Below are 27,993 nucleotides of genomic sequence, written 5' to 3' on the forward strand. Positions count from 1 at the left end.
AAGACATACAGGAAGTGCATCGTCTCTTCTTGACTCGAGATTTACAGTAAAACAACAAGACGCCACTGCGCGCGCTTGACTCAACTCCATTCAGCTCTACAGATCAAACCACTGGAGCTCTCTCTGTGCAGACTGGGATTATGGCTCAATGGTTGCAATATGCAATATTGCTGACTGCTGTTTTACGTGTTTGGTCATCTACTGAGACGAGCAGAAGACGAGAGTTCACAGAGGCACAGGTAACAAAAACCTGATTTAAATGCATGTTTGTTTAGGTATATATTTTTTATTTGTTTAGGTTTTAAAATCGACAAATAGGCTATCATCCTTATTGTTAACACTTATATATTTCGAACAACAAGAATTTTAAATATGTCGAAACATTGATAAATACACACGTCTAAATAAGGATTAAAAAGAAAGCAGTTGTGTTGGATGACTGCTGTTATAAATGTAGGCTACTTTTCAAATACTTTAAAGTATCGTTAAAATCGTCGGAATGTTCTACTTTTTTACAACAGCCAGACAACGCTAAAAATAGACTATATAATACAGACTTAAAACCAAACCCAAGAATTCTGAATGAATCTTAAAGATTAGGGGAAGTTAAACGAGTATTGAGACAGTCGTAATATATTTTTGACCCAACTGTTCTGAAGCTTTTGGGTCAAAATGCATCATTTTTGTGTTATTAATGTATTAGTCCTATGTGTCATATTAGTCTCTCTCTCTCTCTCTCTCTCTCTCTCTCTCTCTCTGTGTGTGTGTGTGCGTATATATGTATATACAGTACAGTCCAAAAGTTTGGAACCACTAAGATTTTTAATGTTTTTAAAAGAAGTTTCGTCTGCTCACCAAGGCTACATTTATTTAATTAAAAATACAGTAAAAAACAGCAATATTGTGAAATATTATTACAATTTAAAATAACTGTGTACTATTTAAATATATTTGACAAAGTAATTTATTCCTGTGATGCAAAGCTGAATTTTCAGCATCCTTACTCCAGTCTTCAGTGTCACATGATCCTTCAGAAATCATTCTAATATGATGATTTGCTGCTCAATAAACATTTATGATTATTTTCAATGTTGAAAACAGTTGTGTACTTTTTTTTTCAGGATTCCTTGATGAATAGAAAGTTCAAAAGAACAGCATTTATCTGAAATACAAAGCTTCTGTAGCATTATACACTACCGTTCAAAAGTTTGGGGTCAGTAAGAATTTTTATTTTTATTTTTTTGAAAAGAAATTAAAGAAATGAATACTTTTATTCAGCAAGGATGCATTAAATCAATCAAAAGTGGCAGTAAAGACATTTATAATGTTACAAAAGATTAGATTTCAGATAAACACTGTTCTTTTGAACTTTCTATTCATCAAATAATCCTGAAAAAAAATATTGTACACAAATATTTTGTACAATTGTACACATTAAATGTTTTTTGAGCAGCAGATCAGCATATTAGAATGATTTCTGAAGGATCATGTGACACTGAAGGCTGGAGTAATGATGCTGAAAATTCAGCTTTGCCATCACAGGAATAAATTACTTTGTGAAATATATTCAAATAGAAAACAGTTATTTTAAATTGTAATAATATTTAACAATATTACTGTTTTTACTGTATTTTTAATTAAATAAATGTAGCCTTGGTGAGCAGACGAAACTTCTTTTAAAAACATTAAAAATCTTAGTGGTTCCAAACATTTGGACTGTACTGTATATATATATATATATATATATATATATATATATATATGAACTCAGGGTGATTGGCCATTGAGATGAATTGGAAAAAGTGTCCCAATCAACCTGAATTCACCCTATACATATTAACTGCAAATATGAATTCTAACATTAATTAAAAATACTCTGAAAAAAGTCTTGTGTTTTCGTTGTGTTCATCACTTGTGTGAACTGCTTTCAAAAATATGATAATATTGGAAGTTTAGATTGGAGAATAGAATTCAGGAGAAAAAAAAAAATCAAATTTAACAAAAAGATTTGAAGCAGGTGTTTGAAAGCAGCATGCTTCACAACTGAAGAAAACAAATATTTGTGTAATTGAATTATTGATTTCAAACCTTATATACAGCCCTTGTGACTAGCCACAGTTTGCTGGTTTTGACAATGTTTCATAATTTAACATTCATAGTGCATGCATTTTAATTTTTTAATTAATGGGGTAATTTTTGTTAGACTGCATATCGTTTCACATTTAATAGATATACCTGAGACGGTTTGGATATCTAGATACTCCACTGAACCCAGACGCTCAGAGAGATTCCAGTGAGTGGGATATGAAAGTGGCTGTTAGGTAAAATCAATGTTGTCATATATATATATATATATATATATATATATATATATATATATATATATATATATATATACATACAGCGATCAGGCGTAACATTATGACCACCTTCCTAATATTGTGTTGGTCCCCCTTTCACTGCCAAAACAGCCCTGACCCCTCGAGGCATGGACTCCACTAGACCCCTGAAGGTGTGTTGTGGTATCTGCACCAAGATGTTAGCAGCAGGTCCTTTAAGTCCTGTAAGTTGTGAGGTGGAGCCTCCATGGATCGGACTTGTTTGTTCAGCACATCCCACAGATGCTCGATTGGATTGAGATCTGGGGAATTTGGAGGCCAAGTCAACACCTCAAACTTGTTGTTGTGCTTGGCCGCCCATGACCCTGTCGCCGGTTCACCACTGTTCCTTCCATGGAGCACTTTTGATAGATACTGACCGCTGCAGACCGGAAACACCCCACAAGAGCTGCAGTTTTGGAGATGCTCTGACCCAGTCGTCTAGCCATCACAATTTGGCCCTTGTCAAACTCAAATCCTTACGCTTGCCCATTTTTCCTGCTTCTAACACATCAACTCTGAGGACAAAATGTTCACTTGCTGCCTAATATATCCACCCACTAACAGGTGCCGTGATGAAGAGAGAATCAGTGTTATTCACTCCACAGTCAGTGGTCACAATGTTATGCCTGATCGGTGTATATACATGCTCAAATGCTTAATTCTCCTACAGTTTCTGAAGTGAATATTTTTGTGACTTGCTCCTAATTTAATAAAAATTGTTGAGGAACACACATTTTAATCTCTGTAATGTCGTGTTGTATTTGTAAAAGTCTCTTTCAGAGGGTGTCAGGGCTGTCAGTCACTGGAAATCTTGACAAAGCTACTCTTCTTAAAATGAGGCAGCCGCGGTGTGGTGTTGAGGACCCCTTCAACCAAAAGTCTTTCAAATACAGGCGATTTGGTGGTGGGTGCCTATACTTCCAGATTGTTTAATAATAGTCCTTTATTACTAAAACGGTAACATTTCCTATGAAGTCTGTATTTATATGTTGCGATGCATGAACAATGCTTATCTGGACATTAAGATCTGCACAATATCTTAGTACACATGTAGGAATGAGTTATGCTGTTCCAGTGATAGTGTCAACACCTGTCAAAAGCCAGCGTCAACACGCAAGTGTGAGACAGTTATTAACTTTATAATATAATATGGTGGACATGGTGTTAATCATGTGTTACTATTTCTAAAGGATATAATATAGGTAAGCATTATAACTGTTGTTATGGTTATTTATGAGATGATACAAGAAGTTTTATTAAAGGGTTAGTTCACCCAAAAATTTTAATTCTGTCATTTATTACTCACCCTCATGTCGTTCCACAACACCCGTAAGACCTTCCTTCATCTTCAGAACACAAATTAAGATTGCATCTGATTATGCTATGTTAGCTACTTCACAAAATAAGTGTTTTTCTCTGAGGCATGGTAAAGCATGGTACTCGCAAAAAAAAAAAAAAGCATATACAGTTGTATTTTTTTAGAAAAGGAATGATTGTTTCGCTAGATAAGACCCTTATTCCTCGTCTGGTATCGTTTAAAGCCCTTTGAAGCTGCAATGAAACTGTCATTTTGACCTTCAACCATTTGGAGGCCATTGAAGTCCACTATATGGAGAATAATCCTGGAATGTTTTCATCAAAAACCTTAATTTCTTTTCGACTGAAGAAAGAATGACATGAACATGTTGGATGACATGGGGGTGAGTAAATTATCAGGAAAATTTTATTTAAAAGTGGACTAATCCTTTAATGACAGAATTTTGGGGGAACTAACCCTTTAAGAAAACCCTTATACAATATAAATACAGGTTTCTTAGGGAATGTTACCAAAAGGTGTATTAAAAAGCAGTTTATTCTAATGCATTTTGCATCTTACTCTTAAAGAAATGTTGTGGGTCATGTCTGTCTGTCTGTCTCATACTCACAGAAATAACTTCAAAGGTTTGCATTAACTTGAATGTAAATCCAGAATACTTAATTATATTTTCTTTTAATTAGCTGCTTACAAACTGACAAGATATGAAGCAGAATAAGTATGTGTAAAGTACAGACATTGAAATTGTGCTCATCTGCAACATTAGATAGTTTTCAACCAATACAAAGAGATGGGTACACAATATAAAAAAAACATTTACAATTGATACAGTAAAGGATAGAATGGAATGGTTGACATAACCAAGTAATCAGCTTTGCCCTTTACATGGTGAAAACAGTTTGTCTTTCTAATTTTGTAGGATTTTGGCGAAAGAAAAACTTAACATATCGAATTTACAACCACACACCAGATATGGGGAAAAGTGCAACAGAGACAGCCATCCGCTCAGCCTTTAACTACTGGAGTGATGTCGCGCCACTCAGCTTTAAAGAGGTTCACTATGGGCTTGCTGATATTAGAATCTCATTTCACAAGAGAGATGGCTGTCCTTCACCTTTTGATGGTCCTGGTAAGTAAATCTCACTACATGAATTATATTATTTAATATAATAAAAAATAAAAATTCTATATTACAAAAAATAACAGAACATAATACAATTAAATAGTGTTTTATATATTTTACTCCTTTCATGACGTTTTACAATTCAATAAGATCCAACCTTAGATTATTCTCTCTACCACCATCTGATCACAAAGAAAACATTCTATATAGAATCTTGAAGGGTTCTGTCAGGTGATTCATATATACAAACCCGATTCCTTAAAAAGTTGGGACACTGTACAAATTGTGAATAAAAAAGGAATGCAATAATTTACAAATCTCATAAACTTATATTTTATTCACAATAGAATATAGATAACATATCAAATGTTGAAAGTGAGACATTTTGAAATGTCATGCCAAATATTGGCTCATTTTGAATTTCATGAGAGTTACACATTCCAAAAAAGTTGGGACAGGTAGCAATAAGAGGCTGGAAAAGTTAAATGTACATATAAGGAACAGCTGGAGGACCAATTTGCAACTTATTAGGTCAATTGGCAACATGATTGGGTATAAAAAGAGCCTCTCAGAGTGGCAGTGTCTCTCAGAAGTCAAGATGGGCAGAGGATCACCAATTCCCCCAATGCTGTGGCAAAAAATAGTGGAGCAATATCAGAAAGCAGTTTCTCAGAAAAAAATTGTTATCATCATCTACAGTGCATAATATCATCCAAAGATTCAGATAATCTGGAACAATCTCTGTGCATAAGGGTCAAGGCCGGAAAACCATACTGGATGCCCGTGATCTTCGGGCCCTTAGACGGCACTGCATCACATACAGGAATGCTACTGTAATGGAAATCACAACATGGGCTCAGGAATACTTCCAGAAAACAATGTCGGTGAACACAATCCACCGTGCCATTCGCCGTTGCCGGCTAAAACTCTATAGGTCAAAAAAGAAGCCATATCTAAACATGATCCAGAAGCGCAGGCGTTTTCTCTGGGCCAAGGCTCATTTAAAATGGACTGTGGCAAAGTGGAAAACTGTTCTGTGGTCAGACGAATCAAAATTTGAAGTTCTTTTTGGAAAATTGGGATGCCATGTCATCCGGACTAAAGAGGACAAGGACAACTCAAGTTGTTATCAGCGCTCAGTTCAGAAGCCTGCATCTCTGATGGTATGGGGTTGCATGAGTGCGTGTGGCATGGGCAGCTTACACATCTGGAAAGGCACCATCAATGCTGAAAGGTATATCCAAGTTCTAGAACAACATATGCTCCCATTCAGACGTCGTCTCTTTCAGGGAAGACCTTGCATTTTCCAACATGACAATGCCAGACCACATACTGCATCAATTACAACATCATGGCTGCGTAGAAGAAGGATCCGGGTACTGAAATGGCCAGTCTGCAGTCCAGATCTTTCACCCATAGAAAACATTTGGCGCATTATAAAGAGGAAGATGCGACAAAGAAGACCTAAGACAGTTGAGCAACTAGAAGTCTGTGTTAGACAAGAATGGGACAACATTCCTATTCCTAAACTTGAGCAAATTGTCTCCTCAGTCCCCAGACGTTTGCAGACTGTTATAAAAAGAAGAGGGGATGCCACACAGTGGTAAACATGGCCTTGTCCCAACTTTTTTGAGATGTGTTGATGCCATGAAATTTAAAATCAACTTATTTTTCCCTTAAAATTATACATTTTCTCAGTTTAAACATTTGATATGTCATCTATGTTGTATTCTGAATAAAATATTGAAATTTGAAACTTCCACATCATTGCATTCTGTTTTTATTCACAATTTGTACAGTGTCCCAACTTTTTTGGAATCGGGTTTGTAGAACCTTTTAGGTGTTCCCATCATTTTATGGATTTAGTTTTAATGAATTAATTTTTTTTAATACATTTTTTATTTTGATTAAATTTTATAAATTAAACAGCTCATAAACATACTTTCTCACCAGAGAACATGAAAGTATTATCTTATGCAATCATTTAAGACATTTCTCCTTATATAGAACCTTTTTGGCATAGAGGGTTCCTTAAAATTAACACTTTCAAGTGCCCAGAAAGCTACTAAAGACATATTTAAAACAGTTCATGTGACTACAGTGGTTCAACCTTAATGTTATGAAGCGACGAGAATACTTTTTGTGCACCAAAAAAACAAAATTCTAGTGATGGTTGATTTCAAAACACTGCCTTAAGAAGCTTCGAAGCTTTATGAATCTTTTGTTTCGAATCAGTGGTTCGGTGCGTGTATCAAACAGCTTCAAAGCTTCATGAAGCAGTGTTTTGAAATCGCCCATCACTAGAAATTCCTGAATAAAGTTGTTATTTTGTTTTTTGGGGCACAAAAAGTATTCTCATCATTTCATAACATTAAGGTTGAACCACTGTAGTCACATGAACTGTTTTAAATATGTCTTTAGTAGCTTTCTGGGCATTGAAAGTGTAAATTATCTTGCTGTCAATATAGGCCTCACTGAGCCAAAGGATTTTATCAAAAATATCTTAATTTGTGTTCCGAAGATGAACGAAGGTCTTACGGGTGTGGAACGACATGAGGCGGAGTAATTAATGACAGAATTTTCATTTTTGTGTGAACTAACCCTTTTAGTCAAGAACCCTAGGGTTCTATATAGATACAGGAAGTAATGCAGGACAAATAAGTGCTACATTAACACTTCAGCTACTACTATTAACTAATATGGAAACAAGATGAACTAATCAGTAAGTAAAAGTGAATTAAAACTAAATCAATAAACAGATCCCCCTAAAAGGTTCTATATATGAAGCACCTGACAGAACCCTTCAAGATTCTATGTAAAACCTGTTCTTCTAAAAGCGTGTATAGTTCCTGCAGAGTGACTAGGTAACACTTGAGTGATGAGTGATGCATTCTATGACCAGGTTCAGAGTAAACAAGACAATTGCTCACATCTCACACACCAGTTAATAGTGATAGTTCACCCAAAAATGAACATTCTGTCTCACCCTCATTTGTTCCAAACCCGTGTAAATGTCTTTGTTCTGCTGAACACAAAGGAAGATATTTTGAAGAATGTTTTTAACCAAAAAAGTCCATACTATGGAAGTCATTGGTGCCCCACAACTGAAATTTATACAGGTTTGGAACAATTTGAGGGTGAGTAAATGATGACAGAATTTTCATTTTTGGGTGATCTATCTCTGTAACTTGCCTTAGTTTTTAATGAGGCCAATCTCATTTAGTAATTATTACTGATTACCTAATAAAGAACTATCTCTGTCTTAAACTTGCTTTTACTTACAGAATAGTTACTCTTGTTTCCATATTAGTTAATAGTAGTAGCTGAAGTGTTAAAGCATTAGTTTACTTCACAATTAAAATTTTCCTGATAATTTACTCACCCCCATGTTATCCAAGATGTTTATGTCTTTCTTTCTTCATTTGAAAAGAAATTAAGGTTTTTAAGGAAAACATTCCAGGATTTTTCTCCATATAGTGGACTTCAGTGGGGTTCAAGGGGTTGAAGGTCCAAATTGCAATTTCAATACATCTTCAAAGGGCTCTACATGATCCCAGATGAGGAATAAGGGTCTTGTTCGGCCATTAAAAAAAATGAGAAAACAGCAAGCATTTTTATAGAGAGCATTTATAGAAAGCACAAAGTGTCTGATCATAACAACATTGGTATGTTAGCATGAACTCTGCAAATTAGCACTACAATCACATCACGTTTATTTATATAGCACTTTATTCAATAGATATCAAACATGAAAAGCAGTGTTAGTGCCTCAGTCATCAGAAGCACAACTTCATTTTGTACTATACAGCGGTGTAACATAGAGGGAGTCCACTGGAGGCGAGCATCCGGTTGTTAAGTATGACGTCACGCGGCAGCGCTTCCGGGTCCTAACGCTCTATCCCATACCACAAGAAAACAACAAATGATGCTAATATACATACACGATGTGGTGTAATACTACAAAAAATATATAATTATAACCTTTATCTCCATACCAAAATTCCAGATGGCCAGACAATTATTCATCTTTTATAAATCGTTAAAATATTAATATCTGTGACGCTGTGAGCATGGAGACTGTTGTGTACACTGTAAGTATTTAAAATGTTTAACTTTTTTTAAATGATTGATGTTTAAAATGAATAAATAGCACTCATAAACGGCCGTCGATGGCATTCTCAAGTGAAACGAGTAGAGGGTTGGACCCGGAAACGGCGTTCCTTACGTCACGACTTAACAAGCGGATAGTTTAGAACCCATGTGCAGTTTATTGATAGCAATCCATAATACCAACGTGAACAGAAACAAAGACGTGACTTGACTCGACTCGACTCGACTCGACTCGACTCCAAACACTAACACATACCAAACAGCAGGTTACATAAAACAAAGCTAGACAAGAGAACAATGAAACATGAGGGCTATTTATACAGGGAGACTAATGACAAAACAAGGAACACCTGTGAACAATGAAGACAGAGGACCAATGGCAAGACAGAACTGAAATCACATGACAATGACAACCAATCAGAACATGACACATGAGACAGGGGAAACACATGACATGAACACATGAGGGCAATGGAATCACATGATACAACACATGGCAAAACAAACAAAGCATAACTATGAAAACAAACCAAAAACCGTGAACATGAAAGACATGACATGACATGACAAGCGGCTATCCAGCATGTTCATTATTTCACCCACGGAGATCTTACCTCAACGAACTCGAAATGAATGAAATCAATCAGAGAGAAGGGTTCCACATGAAAGAAGTCATGGACCAATGGTAGTACGAAGATATTTTGCAGCTGAAGCGAACTTTTCCTGAGAGTTCGCTTTGGCAAGCCGTTTCGAACTCCCAAAAGGAACACAAAAAGAACTTCGTTTTGGCCAGATTTTGTTCAAAATGACGTCACATCAGTTCGTTCTTCAATTTCATTTGAAGTATATTGGGGCCTTAAGTCAAATGCCCTTTACAAAATAAAGGTAAAACAACAATATCGGACAATTTTTAAGTTAGAGGAGAAAATGAGATTTTGCCCTACCATGGTACTTCCACCTACATCACATGTGACCTTTCCAACATGATTACGTAATGCATGGAGAATTGCATTGCAAGACGTTTGTGGTTAAAAAGTATATAAATGTAATTTTTTTTGAAAATGGCCAATCGTTTCACTAGATGAGACCCTTATTCCTCGTCTGGGATCGTGTAGAGCCCTTTGAAGCTGCACTGAAACTGACATTTGGACCTTCAACCCGTTGGACCCCAGTGAAGTCCACTATATGGAGAAAAATCCTGGAATGTTTTCCTCAAAATCCTTAATTTCTTTTCAATTGAAGAAAGAAAGACATAAACATCTTGGATGACATAGGGGTTAGTAACTTATCAGGACATTTTAATTCTGAATTGAACTAAGCGTTTCATTTAGTACTCATTTGTCCTGCATTACTTCCTGTATAGTTACCTATTAATGACAGACCATTATTCTAATGTGTTACCTAATAATCTTTTGTTAGGCCATGTTCTTGCCCATGCTGAAGCCCCTCCATCAGGAATAGTTCACTTTGATGAAGATGAATTCTGGACTGAAGGGAAGTATTATGGTTCCAATCTACGTATTGTTGCGGCTCATGAGATCGGCCATGCTCTTGGCTTGGGACATTCTCAGTACAGCGGTGCTCTTATGGCAGCGCACTACACTGGCTATCAAGCCAATTTTAGACTGCACATTGATGATATCAGAGGAATCCAAGCCATATATGGTGAGATAATCAAGTGACTTTTTAAATAAATGAATATTTGCCAATGGATATAACTGCCAATGCTGATTACTCTAATGAATTCAGGTAAAAAGATATCCAGTACAACTACTACTGATGATATCTATGATGAGGTAACACATCCCACTACCATGGCCCCATTCCCCAGGAGCGATGTGCTAGATCCATGCAATGCTAAACTTGATGCTATAATGCTGGGTGAGAATACTGTGCCATATAACAGTACACATGACCTCAGTTAATTCACATTAAACAAATGCAGCAGATTTGCTTGTTCAACGGTTAATCATATAATGTTTTAGACAGTGTACTAAAACATTAATTATTTGTCTTAGGTCCCAGGCGCAAGACGTATGCGTTTAGTGGGGATTATGTGTGGACGGTGACAGATACGGGCCATAACTCTCCAGTAAAAATAAGTCTGCTATGGAAGGGGCTGCCGGGAAACCTGAATGCAGCTGTATATTCCCCAAGAACCAACAAGACGTACTTCTTTAAAGGTAGATTATTATTCTCTGCACATAAAAGTTGTGCTTTTTAAAATATGTTTTATTGAAAATTTCCCACCTAACAGTTAAAACTTAAGTCAACTTATTGATTTAATTCATATAGCGCTTTATAGTAGCCAATGGCAAGGAACCAAAACTCTATCAAAAAAAGGGTATAGAAACAATTTTCACACAGAAATGGCTAGTAAATTACAAAGAAATCGCAAACAATTACAAAGAAATGGCAAGTAAACACTGAATCAAACATGACATTTTGAAGTGCAAATCTGAAATAGTATTTTCTTGCAAAACATACTCCAATAAACTTTGTTTTATTAAAGGAACACTGTGTAACTTTTGGCTCTCTAGAGGTTAAAAAACAAATCTGCAAACATTTTGTGGAAGAACGTTGTTTTGGGATGAATATAACCCTTCACAATAGATAATGCTTTACAATAAACTCTGTTAGAGAGATACATATGGCAATTTATCTGTTCAATAAAATACCTTTCTCTCCTGTTGAGTAATAAAAACATAATCTCCGAGTTGTTTTTACAACATTTTAAATCCCTCAGTTCTCGCCATCTCTATAAAGCCACACTGTAAAAAAAAATCTGTAGTTTTTACAAAATAATTTTGGCAGCTGTGGTTGCCAGAATAATTTTGTAAAAAATGTGTGTGTAAACATTTACAGAACAAACTGTAAATTTTACAGAATAAATTTGTAATTTAACAAAATTGGAATGTAAACCAATAAAGTCAACAATGCACATTACTACTAAAATATGTTTTGTACCTTTAATATATACTGACAAGCATCATAATAATGCAGATGGTAAAAGAGAAAGCTACATGAAGAATCAGAGTTCATCACAAATAGCTTTTCCATCAGCTGAATTATATACTAATATAAAGAAGGTGCAAAGAGTCATTCACGCAAACGCAAAACACCATCATGGTAATCCACAACACTTAAATAATGCAATAAACATTCATTAAACAACAGAAGATGTAACATAAAACCCTAATGTACATAACTGATAACAAAAACTATTAAGAAACATGATTATTTAAACAAAATACTTTCAAATGTGGAGTGTCACACAGGGAATTGTGGGAACATCAGTTTACAGATTTTGACTGTAAATTATACATTGATTTTGTCTTTTTTACTTATAATAATTGTAAAATTGTACAGCATTTTACTGTGAAAATTGCATAAATGTCTAATTAGAGCTTTTACAGTTTTTCCCTGTATATAATACAGGAACTTACTGTTTTTACAATATTGTTACTGTTAAAATCACAGTCATTTTTTACACAGCAAGCCAAGTATTGATTCTTGTTTTTATTTCCCAGCAGACAGTTTGTTGGGGTTTGTCTGGTAACCTGGGGATGACAGTGAAACAATAGACTTCACTTTTATAATTCTGCTGCTCTAATGCAGTGTAATAATATACACTGTAATCTAGGATTTGTGTAAGGGGATTAAGGGAATGAGTTATGTGTATGCTTGGTTAAAAAGTTGGGTCTTTTGAGTTAAAGGGTTAGTTCACCCAAAAATGAAAATTCTGTCATTTAATACTTACCCTCATGTCATTCCACACCCGTAAGACCTTCGTTAATCTTCGGAACGCAAATTAAGATATTTTAGTTGAAATCCGATGGCTCAGTGAGGCCTTCATAGGGAGCAATGACGTTTCCTCTCTCAAGATCCATAAAGGTACTAAAAACATATTTAAATCAGTTCATGTGAGTACAGTGGTTCAATATTAATATAAGCACATCTTGTCTGATCTGTTGCACAACTGCATACGGCTTCGTACACAAATGTTCATTGGATAATTTATGTCAGTACTTAACTGAAGTCTAAAAAATGCTCTATTCTTCTACCTACCTGCTTCTCTCCATTCAGGTGAAAAAGTTTGGAGGTTCACAAATTACCGCCTTGACTATCGATACCCCAAACCACTAAAAAGAATCCCTGCCAACATCGATGCTGCTTTGTATTATGAGAAGAACAAGAAAATTTTCTTCTTTAAGGTATAGTAAGATTTTAACATTTTTATACACAACCTACAGGTGCTGGTCATATAATTAGAATATCGTGAAAAAGTTCATTTTTTTTATTGTAAATTATTTTAAAAAATGAAACTTTCATTTATACTAGATTCCCTACATGTAAAGTAAAACATTTCAAAAGTTTTTTTTTTTTTTTTTAAATTTGTTGATTAGAGCGTACAGCTCATAAAAGTCCAAAATCCAGTATCTCAAAATATTATAATATTTACATTTGAGTTTCATTAAATGACCATCCCTACAGTATAAATTCCGGGTATCTCTTGTTCTTTGAAACCACACTAATGGGGAAGACTGCTGACATGGCAATGGTCCAGGAGACAAAGAGAGTAAGTCACAGATGGTCATTACTGAATGTGGTGGCTGTTTACAGAGTGATGTATCAAAGCATATTAAATGCAAAGTTGACTAGAAGGAAGAAATTGGGTAGGCAAAGGTGCACAAGCAACAGGGATGACCACAAGCTGTGAGAATACTGACAAGTAAAGCCGATTCAAACACTTGGGAGAGCTTCACAATAAGTAGAATGAAGCCGGAGTCAGCGCATCAAGAGTCACCACACTCAGACATCTTCAGGAAAAGGACTATCAAGCCACTTCTGAAACAGAAACAACGTCAGAAGCATCTTACCTGGGCTAAGGAGAAAAAGAACTGGACAGTGAACAGTGGTCGAAAGTCCTCTTTTCAGATAAAAGTAAATTTTGCATTTCATGTTGAAATCATGGTCCCAGAGTCTGGAAGGAAGACTGGAGAGGCACAGAATCCAAGCTGCTTGAAGTCTAGTGGGAAGTTTCTGAAGTCAGTAATGATTTGGGGGGCCTGTGACGTCTGCTGGTGTTGGTCCAATGTGTTTTATCAAGTGCAAAGTCAATGCAGCCATCTTCCAGGAGATTTTGGAGCACTTTATGCTTCCATCTGCTGACAAGCTTTATGGAGATGCTGATTTCCTTTTCCAGCAGGACTTTAGCACCTGCCCACAGTACAAAAACCACTTCCAAGTGGTTTGCTGACCATGATATTACTGTGCTTTATTGGCCAGCCAACATGCCTGACCTGAATCTATGGGATATTTTCAAGAGAAAGATGAGAATTGAGAAACAGTAGATCCAACAATATACAGATGATCTGAAGGCTCAATAGTGCCTCAGCAGTGCCACAGACTGATCACTTCCATGCCACACTTCACTGATGCTGTAATTTGTGCTAGGAGCAAGTCATTTGCTGTATTATGTGCTGCTGACCAAGTATTGAGTGCACAAATTAACATACTTTAAAGAACTTGAACTTTTCTGTTTTGAAAATCCATTTTTTTATTGATCTTAGGAAATATTCTAATATTTTGAGATACTGGATTTTGGACTTTCATGAGCTGTACGCTCTAATCATCAAAATTAAAAAAAAACCTTTTGAAATGTTTTACTTTACATGTATGGAATCTAGAATATATGAAAGTTTCATTTTTAAAAATAATTTACAATAAAAAAATGAACTTTTTTCACAATATTCTAATTATATGACCAGCACCTGTATGCTTAAGAGAAAAAAATCACGATAAATTGTCATGTCTGTAAAAAGTTCTCTTTATAAAAACAGACTCTTTTGTTGATACATATTTTCCATTTACAGAAGGTCAGTGGTTCTCAGCTCCATACTTGAGGACCTACATCACTACACAATTTTGTCTTGTCTTATTTACACACTAGATTCAAATCATCAACTTATTAGCAGAGAGTTGCATGAACTGAACTAAGGGTACATTTACACGACCACAATGTACTAAAAACAAAAGTTTTTCTTTGTACAGATGACGATGTTATCAAAAAGGACCCCGTTCACACGGATCCGCGAAAATGACTGAAAACGCTGTACTATGCATGCCAGGCCAGTAGTTGGCGATGTCACTTTGTAAAGAAACACTACGCACCTGTGCACATACGCAATATTTTACAGAGCATTCACGCCAAACGTGCATGCCTATACGCTGAACGTGTAATACGCATGTGCATGTCGTCACTGTTTTCACAGATCAGTGTTTTTGCAGTTTACATGGAGATGATAATGGTATTGTTTTCAAAAGTTTGCATTTTCAGGCCCCCAAAACGCTGTTGTCGTGTATATGAACGGCCAAAACGTATAAAAAGTTTTCTGTTTTTAGTTGAAAACGGTGTTGTGTAAACAACCCTTCGCTAATATTTCTTAGTAAATGGGGGTTGTGCGCAACAAAATTCCGTATTCCTTAAAACTGGTCACATCGCTTCCAGATCAGGACTTTTGTATGTGCTTCTTTAAACATAGAGCCTTCAAAGGAGCAAGCAAAGATGAGCATAACCGATGTCCTCGCATTTATAGATTAATATATCTAAAAGTTTTTATTTTTCTTCTTCTCACTAACATTTAGATAATTTAATCAAATAAAATGCCAATAATAAAAAGAACTAGCTAGGCTAGCTGATTACTGTTGTGGCAAACAAAATCAACTCCGACTCTACTGCATAAGAGACAAACACGTCCAAATGTCTTTAAAGCTTTTATTTCTTGCAAGAAAGGTCAGACAGGTCATACAGAAACACAAGTAGCTGCAGAGTGTAAGACAAAGAACGAAAGCTTCCCCTCACTTTTATATCTCTAACCTCCAAGGCCGCAGCCTCTGTCCTTTTACCATATTTGGAACATCCCTTAGTGGCTGTAACTTTCCACACATTGTTAGCACAGACATGTTTTTAACATACATCTTGCATTTCCCCATACATATCTTGCTCTTTCTATTTCTGACATCTATGTTAACACTATGTTAAACATTACCACTTAAGCCAACATCATACCATGTTCCATAAGCATCATATTTCACAAGAATACAGGTAAAAAGCATATGAAAAATTAAAATTTCCACAACAATTCCCTCTTCTTATCATTCATTGATAACTAATGATTACTTCTACTTCATTTCACATCACACTCTTAAATTTGTGAAGAAAGTTAGAAAATGCTTAAGGCTTTTTCTGTGGGGATAGACCCTGTGTTTTAGCAAGCTAAATAGGATAGATGAAGAATGGGCTTTACCATGAAGTCAAATACCTCAGTCACATTTTACTATCACATTCTTTGAGGATTAACCACTAATCATCCATATTCATCTTAAAGTATCTTATACAGTAAATTTAAGTTCTTACGTCACATTTATGCTCTTCATTTCTGATCTTCATACAAACAACAAATTCAGATACATCAGCCAATCATAGAAATCCTTCATTTTACAGACATATAGCATGCAAATTTAGGTTCTATAACATCTTATCACAACAGATCCATTTTGTAGCCCACAATGTCATTGTCCAGCCTCAGTGGTGATTTGGAATTTCTTGAGCTGGTTTCACCTGTACACAAACCTTAGACAGGATAGAAAACATTTCTTTGCAATAGTTCAACATGTCATGTTCACACAATTCTGTTGATGCCACTCGTTGTTTAGCCCCTTCTATTCCCAGAAATGGGTTCTTCCAACCCAATTTAAAATTTTCAGGCATATTTTCAGCCATACATTCGTTAGTTACCATCCCCCTTTTTGATGTATTGTTCATCATCAATTGATCATAGTGGTTGGAGACATGTTTCTCTAAACAACATTTGCCATCAACACTAAACTAAAATCCATCTTTAATTCTCCAAACAGATTTTCTCCAGCTTTCTCTGTCTCTGAACATGCTCTGTAAAGAGTTAGAAAAATCATGGTTATTTTCAGATGACAGATTACACACAATCTCCTGTGTCTGCTCCAGAACTTCCTAAAGAAACAGAAACTTTTTTATTAGTTTGGGCACAAACAGAAATTCAAACCACAGCACCCCAAAGATCGTCTACCACCCCAACCTAACAGTGGGCACCTGTGTAGATAGTCACAATTCTTTCCACCTTGCCTTCTCCCTTGTATTCTGTCATAAAAGCTCCTAACTTCTCACTGTAACTCACATTGTCACTCTTTACAACCCAGATTTTCTGAGAAACAGGACCACTTTATTCTTATGTCTAGCCCAAAATTTAGCATGTACCTCAGCCAATGCTGGGTGTACTTCTGAAGCGCAATTGTTTACTGTGCAATGATTTTTCTTCACTCTGTTTTTCAATTGGTATTACAATTCTTTTAGTCAGTCTACCCCCCCCCAGTGAGGGTCACAAACTCACGTGCGTATACCAAATAGTTAGAGGACAGTAGCCCTGAAACCAACACTTCACATTCCATGGTCACAACTTATCCTTCGCTATTCCGGCCTGTTGTTTTGTCTCTGAAGACAGAGCCATCTACAAACAACACGTCCTCACAATTATCAAATGGTTTATCTAGCAGGTCAAGTCATGGTGTACAGACTTGATCAAAAGATAGTCAAACAACAATAATGTTCCTTCTCATCATCCTTTGTTCTATGAAGGTTACTGGGCTCTCTGGATAATTTTGTTTACTGCCAGTGTGTCACTGTTTCTCTGCCGTCAAGTCTACATTTTACATTGTGATCACACATAACTGACAGTGTTTAAATTCAGACCCCAAGTTGAATTTTAGACAAGGGGTTTTAACTTATGGACGGCAATCTTCAATTTCACAATTCCAATTTTCCCTAAATACTTAAACTTACTAATCCCGAGAGTAATTCAAATCAACATCATAAATGACAAAAGTAGTCATAATTACCATTAGTAGACAGAGCTGGATAAACAATCCACTTAAAGCTCGTCCCATGTTCGTTATCGTCTTTTCATCAGATTCAAAAATAAATCAAAAATATCTGCTTCTCCAAATTTCTTGTTTCACTTAACCCATCTGTAACGATAAACACTCATTCACACTAGTTAATGACATATACACTCTCTATGCATTTTCCCCAGACTAACACATACAAAACATAAAGTCCAGTCACTCTCACACTCACTCACACTAGACACACATGACTATAAACTGCTCACTTTCAAAGTTGCTTTTGGTGTTAATTCTAAAAGCATATCTTTAAACTTCCCATTTTTTCTGTAGATCTTTACTTAGTTTCTTACATGATCTTTTATCAGTCTCAAAACATCTCTGTTCATTTTAATTCTTTTTCACCAAAGTCAGCTGGGTTGTTTTGGTTCCAGTCTCATTGCTTTGTTTTGTTTAAACTTTAGCAGACTGATAACAGACAGACAGAGTATCCTTGCCTCTACCCCAGCCGTCTCTCTCTCTTACTGCACAAATAATCAATTCAGCAGCCTCTCAAGACTGTAACTTAGACCGAATTTAACATCAAATTACTATACATAACTCTTGGTCAAATGTAAATGTTTTTAACTTTCAAATAAAGAAAACATTACCACCATCTAAAATATGTTATGCCAGTTGCCATTTTTGAGGGTATCTTTAGTTTAAATGCTGAATGCACTTAACTTTCTTTTGAATCTGCAAAATCAGTCTTCATCTTTAACACCACCATTGCCTTGGAATTATCCTCTGCCATGTCTAATGACCTGCAGGAGTAAAAACTATGATAGAAACACATTAGTTCAAAATCACACAGCCTCATGAATTCAGGGATTCATCATCCTGCTGAATCCTAAACTTCTATACATTTCTTGCCAACACTTACTAAATTTTACTCTGGTCTCCCCAGAAATTTCGGACAATCACCTCATGTTCTCAGTCGGCTCTTGAAAGCTCATTCCCATCAGCTCTATATCAATAATCTCTTTTTCCTCAGGGTCTTGTCCCCTGGCATAGTTGCTTGTCACAATGAAAAACAAGCCATCTTAGGGACGCGGTTTCTGGTGAGTGGTATAGAGGAGCATTTTTGGGTCAGACTGCTGTTCTTCTCACAGGTCATTCCCCCTTCATGATGCTGCTGGCCTCACAGACATCCTGCTCAACTCTCATACCCATCTCACATAAACACCTCCCATCAGGGTAGATGCCCAGTGGCGGCGGCAACCCCCTGCCTTAGGTTGTCCTCATCTGGCCAAAAAGGATCTTACCCGTCATTGAGAAATCACCTCGTGCACACTGGTTACCGCTCTTTTCCATTCCAGATCTTTGACAGTTTTCTTCACCAGAATCAGGTGTTTTCTGGAGCTTAGGGAAGTTGCATTCAAGAGCCACCAGAGCCATTGGACTGCCTAATAGTGTTAAAACATGGAGACAGGATAATAACAGCAGTATTTAATCACTAAAATCATTAGACTGTGCATTCTCTCAGCAGCAGCATATCAGTGCTGAGACTATACTCTGTGAATTTAATTCACAACTGTCCATTCAGTGTAATGTTCTGCCACATCTGTACCTGGAGCCATCAGCCCTGCACATGGTGGTGACAAAGATCAGACAAAAAGTTACTGGTCATAGAAGAAATTCATCAAAATATTCACTTCTGACCTTCAAGGTCTATATTAATAATTTAAAGACCTCTTTACACTCATTGAGTTTCCCTTTAACAAATTTAACCGTTAATTTCCCTCTTCATGGCAATCATTTCTTTTAACATCTCTGTGTCCATGATTTACAACTGAGACACTGTGCTTCACTATAAATAGCTTGTTATCTCTTATGACACAAGCTCAGATAGCAGCTTTTAGCTGACTTTGAGTGAGAGACTGAGGATTTCAGGACTGGTACTCTGCCTTTTATAACTTTTAACATCAAACTTTGTCTACTGTCTTTTGACTCTGGCCCAGCTTAAGACTTTGCCAGAAATGACATTCATTCCCAAATAAACAACTGTTTATATTTGTCTTTTACTCACACATCATGGAAATTAGAGGTTACAAATTTCCAGTCAGGTTGAGTTTCTGATACAACTGGCAGCCTCATTTTTTCCTGCCATTTAACTTTTGACCATCAAAAACTCATTCATTGAAATCATTTTAGTCATTTTACATTGTGATAGCGATGCGCTCATCACATAAAAACATACTTGAGACTGTTCAACTTTTTTTTCCCAAAGTGAAACATTCTTTTAGAATTTTCATTTTCACTTTCATAAAATTAACTTTTTCCTGCTATATTGCCCTTCATCGTAGCCACTTATCTCACTATCAAATAGTTAGTTTTCAGATGCAAAACATATCATCAATATGGTTTCTACTGTTTTGCAGAACCACAATATTATTTTAACCAACTTCTACTACTAGGTTGGACTGACAGCCTTATAGCTGCTTTCTCCTTCAACCATTCTTATATAAATTGTAGTTCTCTAGACATCTAATGTCATGCATCCATTTAATGGATGAATAAACAAAACTTCTTTTTGTAAGTTACATTCACATCGAACTTCTTCCCTACATGCCAATTCTTTCTTCTTCCCTACATGCCAATTCTTTCTGCATTAACCTTCTTTCCCTTCTGTCTGCTTCCTCTAGCCTAAAATCTCTAGTCTGCTTACATTTCACACACACACCGCGCTCACACAAACACAATATCCCCAAATCGCAATTCTCTTCAACTCATTCCCTTACGACCTTAAGTCTTATGACCACTCAACGTTCCCTCTTCTGGGAAATCACAATACTTAACTAACTTTTCCTTCATTTTTATCGTGTTTTATATTTTTTCTGTTTTTCTTCAGGTTTTTTTCTTTATCCTGCACTTCCTCCTCTACCAGTTGCACTAACTGTTTCTGCAGAGCTCTCCGCTCTCTCTTTTCTGCTTCCTGCAACCAGCAGTTCACTGTCTGAGCGCAGTTTACACACACGTTTTCTTTTCCAGCAGCCCGCTTTCACCTGATTTCCTGCCTCTACATCAGCTTTTATCATTGTGAGCCGAGTTACACTTAATGTCCGTTCTGCTGGGAAATCGTGATACTTAATTAATTTATCAATGTCCCCTAGACACACACTTTTTGCAAGCTTGCTCTGGGATTCCCCATTTTGGTTCTCCTTTTCTGACTCCCGTGGCTTTCCTTTCGGCGCGCACCTAATAATCTGGTGGACGTCTCCTCCAGATCCAATTTTTATCCCAAAATTGGACGGGCTGAGCCTCAATGCTCAGATCACTATAGACTCGAGCACTCAGACTGTCACACCTTCACAAATTTATAAACTACAGCAACCCCGGCTGTAGTTGGGCACAATCACAAAATTTGTTTCAGTGTGACCCAGCCTAGATTTATTACCCCAAAATCGGTAAAGGGGTATCACCGATTGTTTACCCCAAAATCGGTAACAGGTATCGCCGATTGCAAATCTTCCACCTTGGAAAGCGCTCTTACTACCCAAACGTGGTCAGTTTTAGGAACCTCTTGATCGTACTGCTTCTTTTTTATGATGTTAAAAAAAGATACGTCATAAAGCCTGGCACAATCTGCCTCCCGGGATTTCCTTTCCCACAGATTGCTCCAGCTCACCTGATACAGCTCAAAATTTCTCCCTGGAAATTTTCTACAGCAGCCGACCTCAATTCCCAAAACCCCCCGACCACGACCACAGAGTCAGTCAGAGTCACCACAATGGTTTGTCCTGTTTCCTAATTATAATTTTCAAATCATAAATTCCCCTTTTTTCACTTTTTCTATTCAAAAACTTATTTTAACCACATTAACTCATATTTAAATCACTTAAATCACAAATTTTTCAATTTTTCCTGTTTCCTAATCTTCCAAACTTTACCAAATCACACTTAGTCTTAATTCCCCATAAAATTTAAATTTATCTCTTACCAGAGAGTCGTGTAGCCACCTTGGGTTCGTTTTCTGATTCCAGTGGTGTCCCCCTCTGGACCCTGGCGGTCGGCCCCTCATCCCTTAATCTATTCGGGGTAGGGCTGAGACTACTATTAAGTCCAGGATGATCAGTCACCGTCTGCTCTTGGGTCCAAAAGGCACATCCAAGGAATCCCACTTCCTGACACCAAATTGTTGTGGCAAACAAAATCAACTCCGACTCTACTGCATAAGAGACAAACACGTCCAAATGTCTTTAAAGCTTTTATTTCTTGCAAGAAAGGTCAGACAGGTCATACACAAACACAAGTAGCTGCAGAGTGTAAGACAAAGAACGAAAGCTTCCCCTCACTTTTATATCTCTAACCTCCAAGGCCGAAGCCTTTGTCCTTTTACCATATTTGGAACATCCCTTAGTGGCTGTAACTTTCCACACATTGTTAGCACAGACATGTTTTTAACATACATCTTGCATTTCCCCATACATATCTTGCTCTTTTTATTTCTGACATCTATGTTAACACTATGTTAAACATTACCACTTAAGCCAACATCATACCATGTTCCATAAGCATCATATTTCACAAGAATACAGGTAAAAAGCATATGAAAAATTAAAATTTCCACAACAATTACCTTTAAAGTCCAATAGATATTGCTGTCAGTCTTTCTCTGAAACATAGAAGCAATGAGATCTGTTTTCCTGTTTGTTCATGTGACTTTTGACTATATCCTTCCCTATATACTGCACATGGCAACATATCCACTTATTCCCCGTGATCCTGTTTTAGTATCTCTCCCTTTACTCCTCATTACTTCACTAACATGCACTAGACATAATGGCCCTATTTCCACCTGGTATTAATGCTGCCTTTATGTGCTATCTGAAAGTGGATAATTCCCACTTCTGAAGTCGTGATTATGAGCTCATCGCATTCAAGTTTTGAAATGGGAGGACATTCATGTACAATTTTTACCTAGGAAACTCATAATTCAGAGAGCACATGAAGGCAGCATTAGATGCGTTTTGGTCGATCAGATCACAAGTGGACAAAGATAAATACAAGTGTAATCGGGGTCTAAAACGCTTTGAGCTTGTCCACTTTCATCCACTTCTAGAGGTAGCTGAAAACTGGATTGCTTTCTTAGTGTAAACGCTCATGTGGTCAAAAGTGTTCAAACAGCCGCAAAAGACCACCTACTCTCCGCCTACTGACCTAATGCGTAAACATGGGAAGGGGTAAACATGGGAATATGGGAAGCACGCTAGCCAGATGGGATTTAAACTTTGTTGGCTGAAGACCCAAGTTTGGATTGAAGATGAAAAACATACCAAGCACAATGTTGTCTCATCATTCCTGATTTCTAACACGCACACACTGCGTTCGGCAATGTCCTGAGGCTGTCAAAGCCAAAACCAGGGCTGGACTGGGGCTAAAATTTGGCCCTGGACAAACCCAGCCCATGTGGCCCACGAGTTCCCCTGTGAATGTTTTTGCTGGGGTTAGGGCCTTAAATTGCAGTAAATAAAAGAATAAATAAAATAGGACAGGTACAAATAATGATGGATATTATTGAATTTACTACAAATGCAGTTGACAAATTTAATATTGCACTTTTGTCACATAAAAATGCACTTTGGCAGTAAAGCACTGATTTTGATGCCGTTAAGCAAATTTAATGCATCAGAAGACAAACCAATGGGCCACTGTCCCTGCGTGATGGGCCAGTCCATGGCAAAAAAAAACTAAAAAAAACAACAACCTTGTATCGGCCCCAAAGTGCGTCGGCCCACCGGTAAAATGCCCGGTATGCCCGATTACTATTCCAGCCCTGGCCAAAATGAAAGCTGCTGCTCTCCGTCTCCGGTCACAGTCATATGTAAATTGCGCTAGCTTATTTTGTCCAATAGATCAAAAGATCTGAAAAAGCCCCTACATATATCTGCCCATAGACCCTCCCCTTGAAGAAATCAGGACAGAAGTGGTTGAAAGTGGACAAAAGAGACAGATTAGCACACCAGGTGTAATCTGGTATGCATCTCCCTCGTCCACTTGTGATCCGATCAACCAAAACACATCATCTTAATACCAGGTGGAAACAGGGCTTTAGAGATCAGCACAAGACCTGGCCAGAATCAGATCAATGTCTACGTCTTCATCAATGGCCCTGTTTCCACCTGGTATTATGATGCCTTTTGGTCAAAACAAGCTTGCGCAATTTACATGTGAACGCTACCAGAGATGACAGAAAAACATACAGAGAGCAGCTTTCATTTCTGCTCTGACAGACGCAAGACTGGCCGAACACTGTGAGTGTGTGTTAGAAATCAGGAATGGTGAGAGAACATTGTGCTTGTACATTTTCATCTTCAAACCAAACTTGGGTCTTCAGCTGACACAGTTTATATCCCGTCTGGCTTCTCATGTTTACCCATTCAGTAGGCGGAGAGTAGGTGGTCTTCTGCACTGTTCGAACGCATTCGACCACATGATCGTTTCCTCTACGAAAGCAATCCGGTCAAATGCGTTTCCGAGTACCTCTGGAAGTGGTCGAAAGTATACAAGCTCAAAACGTTTTAAATCCCGTTTACACCTGTATTTAGCGTCGTGATCTTAATAGCAGGTGGAAACAGGGCCTATAAAGGAAGTACAAAATAAGTTGTTTTGCTATCTTGGTTTCAATAAAAACTTACAGTATGTTTTGTAGTACAATGATTTCTTATATGGTATGTCAAAAGAAGAAAATTTGATTTCTTAATTCATCAAATCATTTATTTTTCAGGGCTCAGGCTATTGGCAGTGGGATGAGATGGTTTATAATGACCTCAGCATTTATCCCAAACCCATTTCCCGTCTGTTTACTGGCATCCCATCAAATCCTGATGCAGCTTTCACATGGACCAATGGGAAGATGTATTTCTTCAAGGGCGACAGGTACTGGCGCGTGAATGAGCAGCTATCTGTTGATTCTGGATATCCGCTCAGTAAGCGTGTCCGCTGGATGAGATGCAGCTAATCTGCCCCATTGTTTTCCTTTAAACTCAGTGAACGTTTAAAACTACACTATGCAAATTTTGGCCTTCAGCTTCACACCACCCACAGCCAAAGCTCCTTTTCTTTGTGTACGGATAAGATTGGTGAATGATGTATGTATGCAATTTCCTGTGTAGTCTGTCCTAACAGCTCTAAAATATAATTAATGTAGGTTTATCAAAATGTATTTTAGTAAAGACAAGGTTTGCACTCTCTCATTAATGACATTTTGTTATTTATTTTCTAAAAAGGTTAGTGTAGCTTTAATCATTTTTGTCTTTCACAATGGCTAATGCTTTCATTTCTTTGAACTTTGGTATTCTGTATCTTGTGTCTTCATCAATTTTGGTTGGCATGCCATGAAGTCTGTTAAAGTGACAGTTAAATTGGGAATACACTAAGAGAGCTGAATTCATTTGAGCATCTGCATTGTGCAACATGCACATTTTATTGTATGTTCTATATGTCTAAAATAAGGCCTAAAAGGTTTCATTTCACCATTCATTCTCAACCAACCATACATACTGTACAGTGCATTTTTCACGTTATGTTGCAGACTTACAGTCTTATGCTAAACTGCTTTAAATTACTAAATTACTCTACACCCCATAATGACAAAGTTAAATCTGATTTATGATAACATTGTTTATTAAAAAGAAAAAAGAAAAAACTATGATAATTGCATTGCATAAATATTCAGACCCTTTCCTTTGATACCTAAATTTTAGTTTCCCATAATAAGTATTCCTATTTCTCTGGATCATCTTTGATATGTTTCTAGACTTCGATTGGAGTTAGTTCACCCAAAAATGAAAATTTTATCATTAATTACTCACCCTCATGTCGTTCCACACCTGTAAGACCTTCATTCATCTTCAGAACACAAATTAAGATATTTTTGATAAAATCCCATGGCTCAGTGAGGCCTGCATAGCCAGCAATGTACCCAGAAAACTACTAAAGACATATTTAAAACAGTTCATGTGACTACAGTGGTTCAACTTTCATGTTATGAAGCATCGAGAATACGTTTTGTGCGGCAAAAAAACAAAATAACGACTTTATTCACAATATCTAGTGATGGGCGATTTCAAAACACTGCTTCATGAAGCTTCGAAGCTTTACAAATCCTTTGTTTCGAATCAGTGGTTCAGAGCGCGTATCAAACTGCCAAAGTCACGCCGCCTAGTGGTGAACCATTGAAATTTCTAAATGCATAACGAAGCCTCGTTTACTGAAATCACGTGACTTTGGCAGTTTGATATGCACTCCAAACCCACTGATTCGAAACAAAAGATTCGTAAAGCTTCTAAATGAATTTATTCAAATCTAATACAAATATTCTCAGATTATGTAATCTGTATGACACGACCATATAGGTGCGTCCACTACTGCAGAGATGATGAGCCAGCATCGCCGACTTCATCTCTGCAGCCGAAAATACACAAAACACTAGTTTATCAATTAATTACTAAAATGTTCAGAAGTCTCCTCCTGTTTTTTCATTACGTTTTGCCGGTGCGCTGCTGCAAGATTTATGCGTGCGCTTGAGCGCTGATTTGATCCAATCCACCTAACCTGCATGTCTTTGAACACACAGTGACCCAGCCAAAGCTGGACTTGAACCCAATCAAACATCTCAGGAGAAACCTGAAAATGTCTGTCCACCAACAGTCCTCATCCAACCTGACGGAGCTCGAGTGGATCTGCAGAGAAGAATGGCAGAAAATCCCTAAATGCAGATGTACAAAACTTGTTGTATCTTCAAACTGACTTAAGGCTGTAATCGCCACCGAAGGTGCTTCAACTCGAGTAAATACTGAGGGGTCTGAATACTTCTGCAATGTAATTTTTCCAAATATTTCTTTATAATAAATTTGCATAGTTATCACAAAATAGTTTTTTTGCCAAGTCATTATGGGGTATGGAGTGTTGTCAAAAATTTACATAGACCTTGCAGAATCTGCACATTTATTTGAGCAAAATAAAATGGATCATAAAAATTATTTTTTATTTAGTACAGTCCTGAATAAGATATTTTATATAAAAGATGTAGTCCACAAGACAAAATTTGAGCTGAATTTATGAAAATGACCCCATTCAAAAGTTTACACATCCTCGAGTCTTAATACTGTGTGTGGTTACCTGGATGATCCACAACTGTTTTGTTGTGTGATGGTTGTTCTTGAGTCCCTTGTTTGTTCTGAGCAGTTAAACTGCCCAATGTTCTTCCTCCAGGTTCTGCCAATTAGGTTCTTCACCCGCCACCTCTTTGTTCATGTATTCAATTGAATTGCTTGGATATATGTTCTGTTTTTCTGTATAGTTGTAGTTTCATTTTGTTATTTAATACACCACCCACATCGATGTGTTACGTTGTGAGTTCCTTGAATAAATATTTTTGTGTTGTAACTCCCATTTTAACAGAGCAAAAATCCAATATATTGTGTAAATAAGATCAAAGCAGCAGCTCAAGGGACAATTTGTACAGTTTGATTTGTTTCATGCCTGCTGAAATAAAATGTACCAATCCTCAATACAATCAACAAGTAAATCAACTTGGATAGTTGGATGGATAGTTACTCAACAGGCCCTTATTACTTATGATTTGTTAGGAGAAATTAAAGAAAGACCTACCACCCTGCAATAAAGCAATAAAACTCATCTGGAGAGAAGATCTCAAAGAAATAGGACACTGCAAGCCCCGGGTCCCTTCACAGCGACCCACCGCCCGAACCAATTCAACCACTTGCCGCGAGGACTGGCAGGCCATCCCTGGCGTGTCAAAGTGGATTGTGGGGATTATAAAACGAGGTTACCTACTCCTAATGGCTAGTAGACACAGTACGAGTGTAGTATCAAAATGGAACATACTCGGTTACTTACGTAACCTCAGTTCCCAGATATGTAACGAGTACTGCGTACTTTGCCATGCTGTTCGTGGGACAACTCATGTCGTCGCTTCAGTCCAATAAAATAAGTCTGCCTAAGTGAGACGCTCGCTTGTATAGCCAGTTACCCCGCCTCTTTTGGCGGGCCTTTGCAGACTCGCTCACCATAGGCTCGCGCAGCCATTGGTTTGTTTACTTTAACTCCACTAACAAATGGTC

General features: G+C 37.1%; 1 protein-coding gene across 2 annotated transcripts; it reads left to right on the plus strand.

Moving 5' to 3' along the window:
• Positions 1-26,944, plus strand: mmp19 (matrix metallopeptidase 19). Of its 2 annotated transcripts, XM_048173516.1 has the most exons (10): positions 1-239; positions 2,230-2,321; positions 3,152-3,285; positions 4,616-4,825; positions 10,349-10,594; positions 10,679-10,810; positions 10,948-11,112; positions 13,016-13,143; positions 24,633-24,784; positions 26,484-26,944. In XM_048173516.1, the coding sequence occupies exons 1-10, from the start codon at positions 141-143 to the stop codon at positions 26,617-26,619; spliced, it is 1,494 nt and encodes a 497-aa protein (XP_048029473.1). In that variant the 5' UTR covers positions 1-140; the 3' UTR covers positions 26,620-26,944. The 2 variants fall into 2 exon arrangements, with proteins under 2 accessions (XP_048029473.1, XP_048029474.1); XM_048173517.1 differs by lacking the exon at positions 26,484-26,944 and having other exon boundaries at positions 24,633-25,683.
• The last annotated feature ends 1,049 nt before the right edge of the window (positions 26,945-27,993 follow it).

The sequence above is a fragment of the Megalobrama amblycephala genome, linkage group LG21 (assembly GCF_018812025.1).
Source record: "Megalobrama amblycephala isolate DHTTF-2021 linkage group LG21, ASM1881202v1, whole genome shotgun sequence".
NCBI lineage: Eukaryota > Metazoa > Chordata > Actinopteri > Cypriniformes > Xenocyprididae > Megalobrama > Megalobrama amblycephala.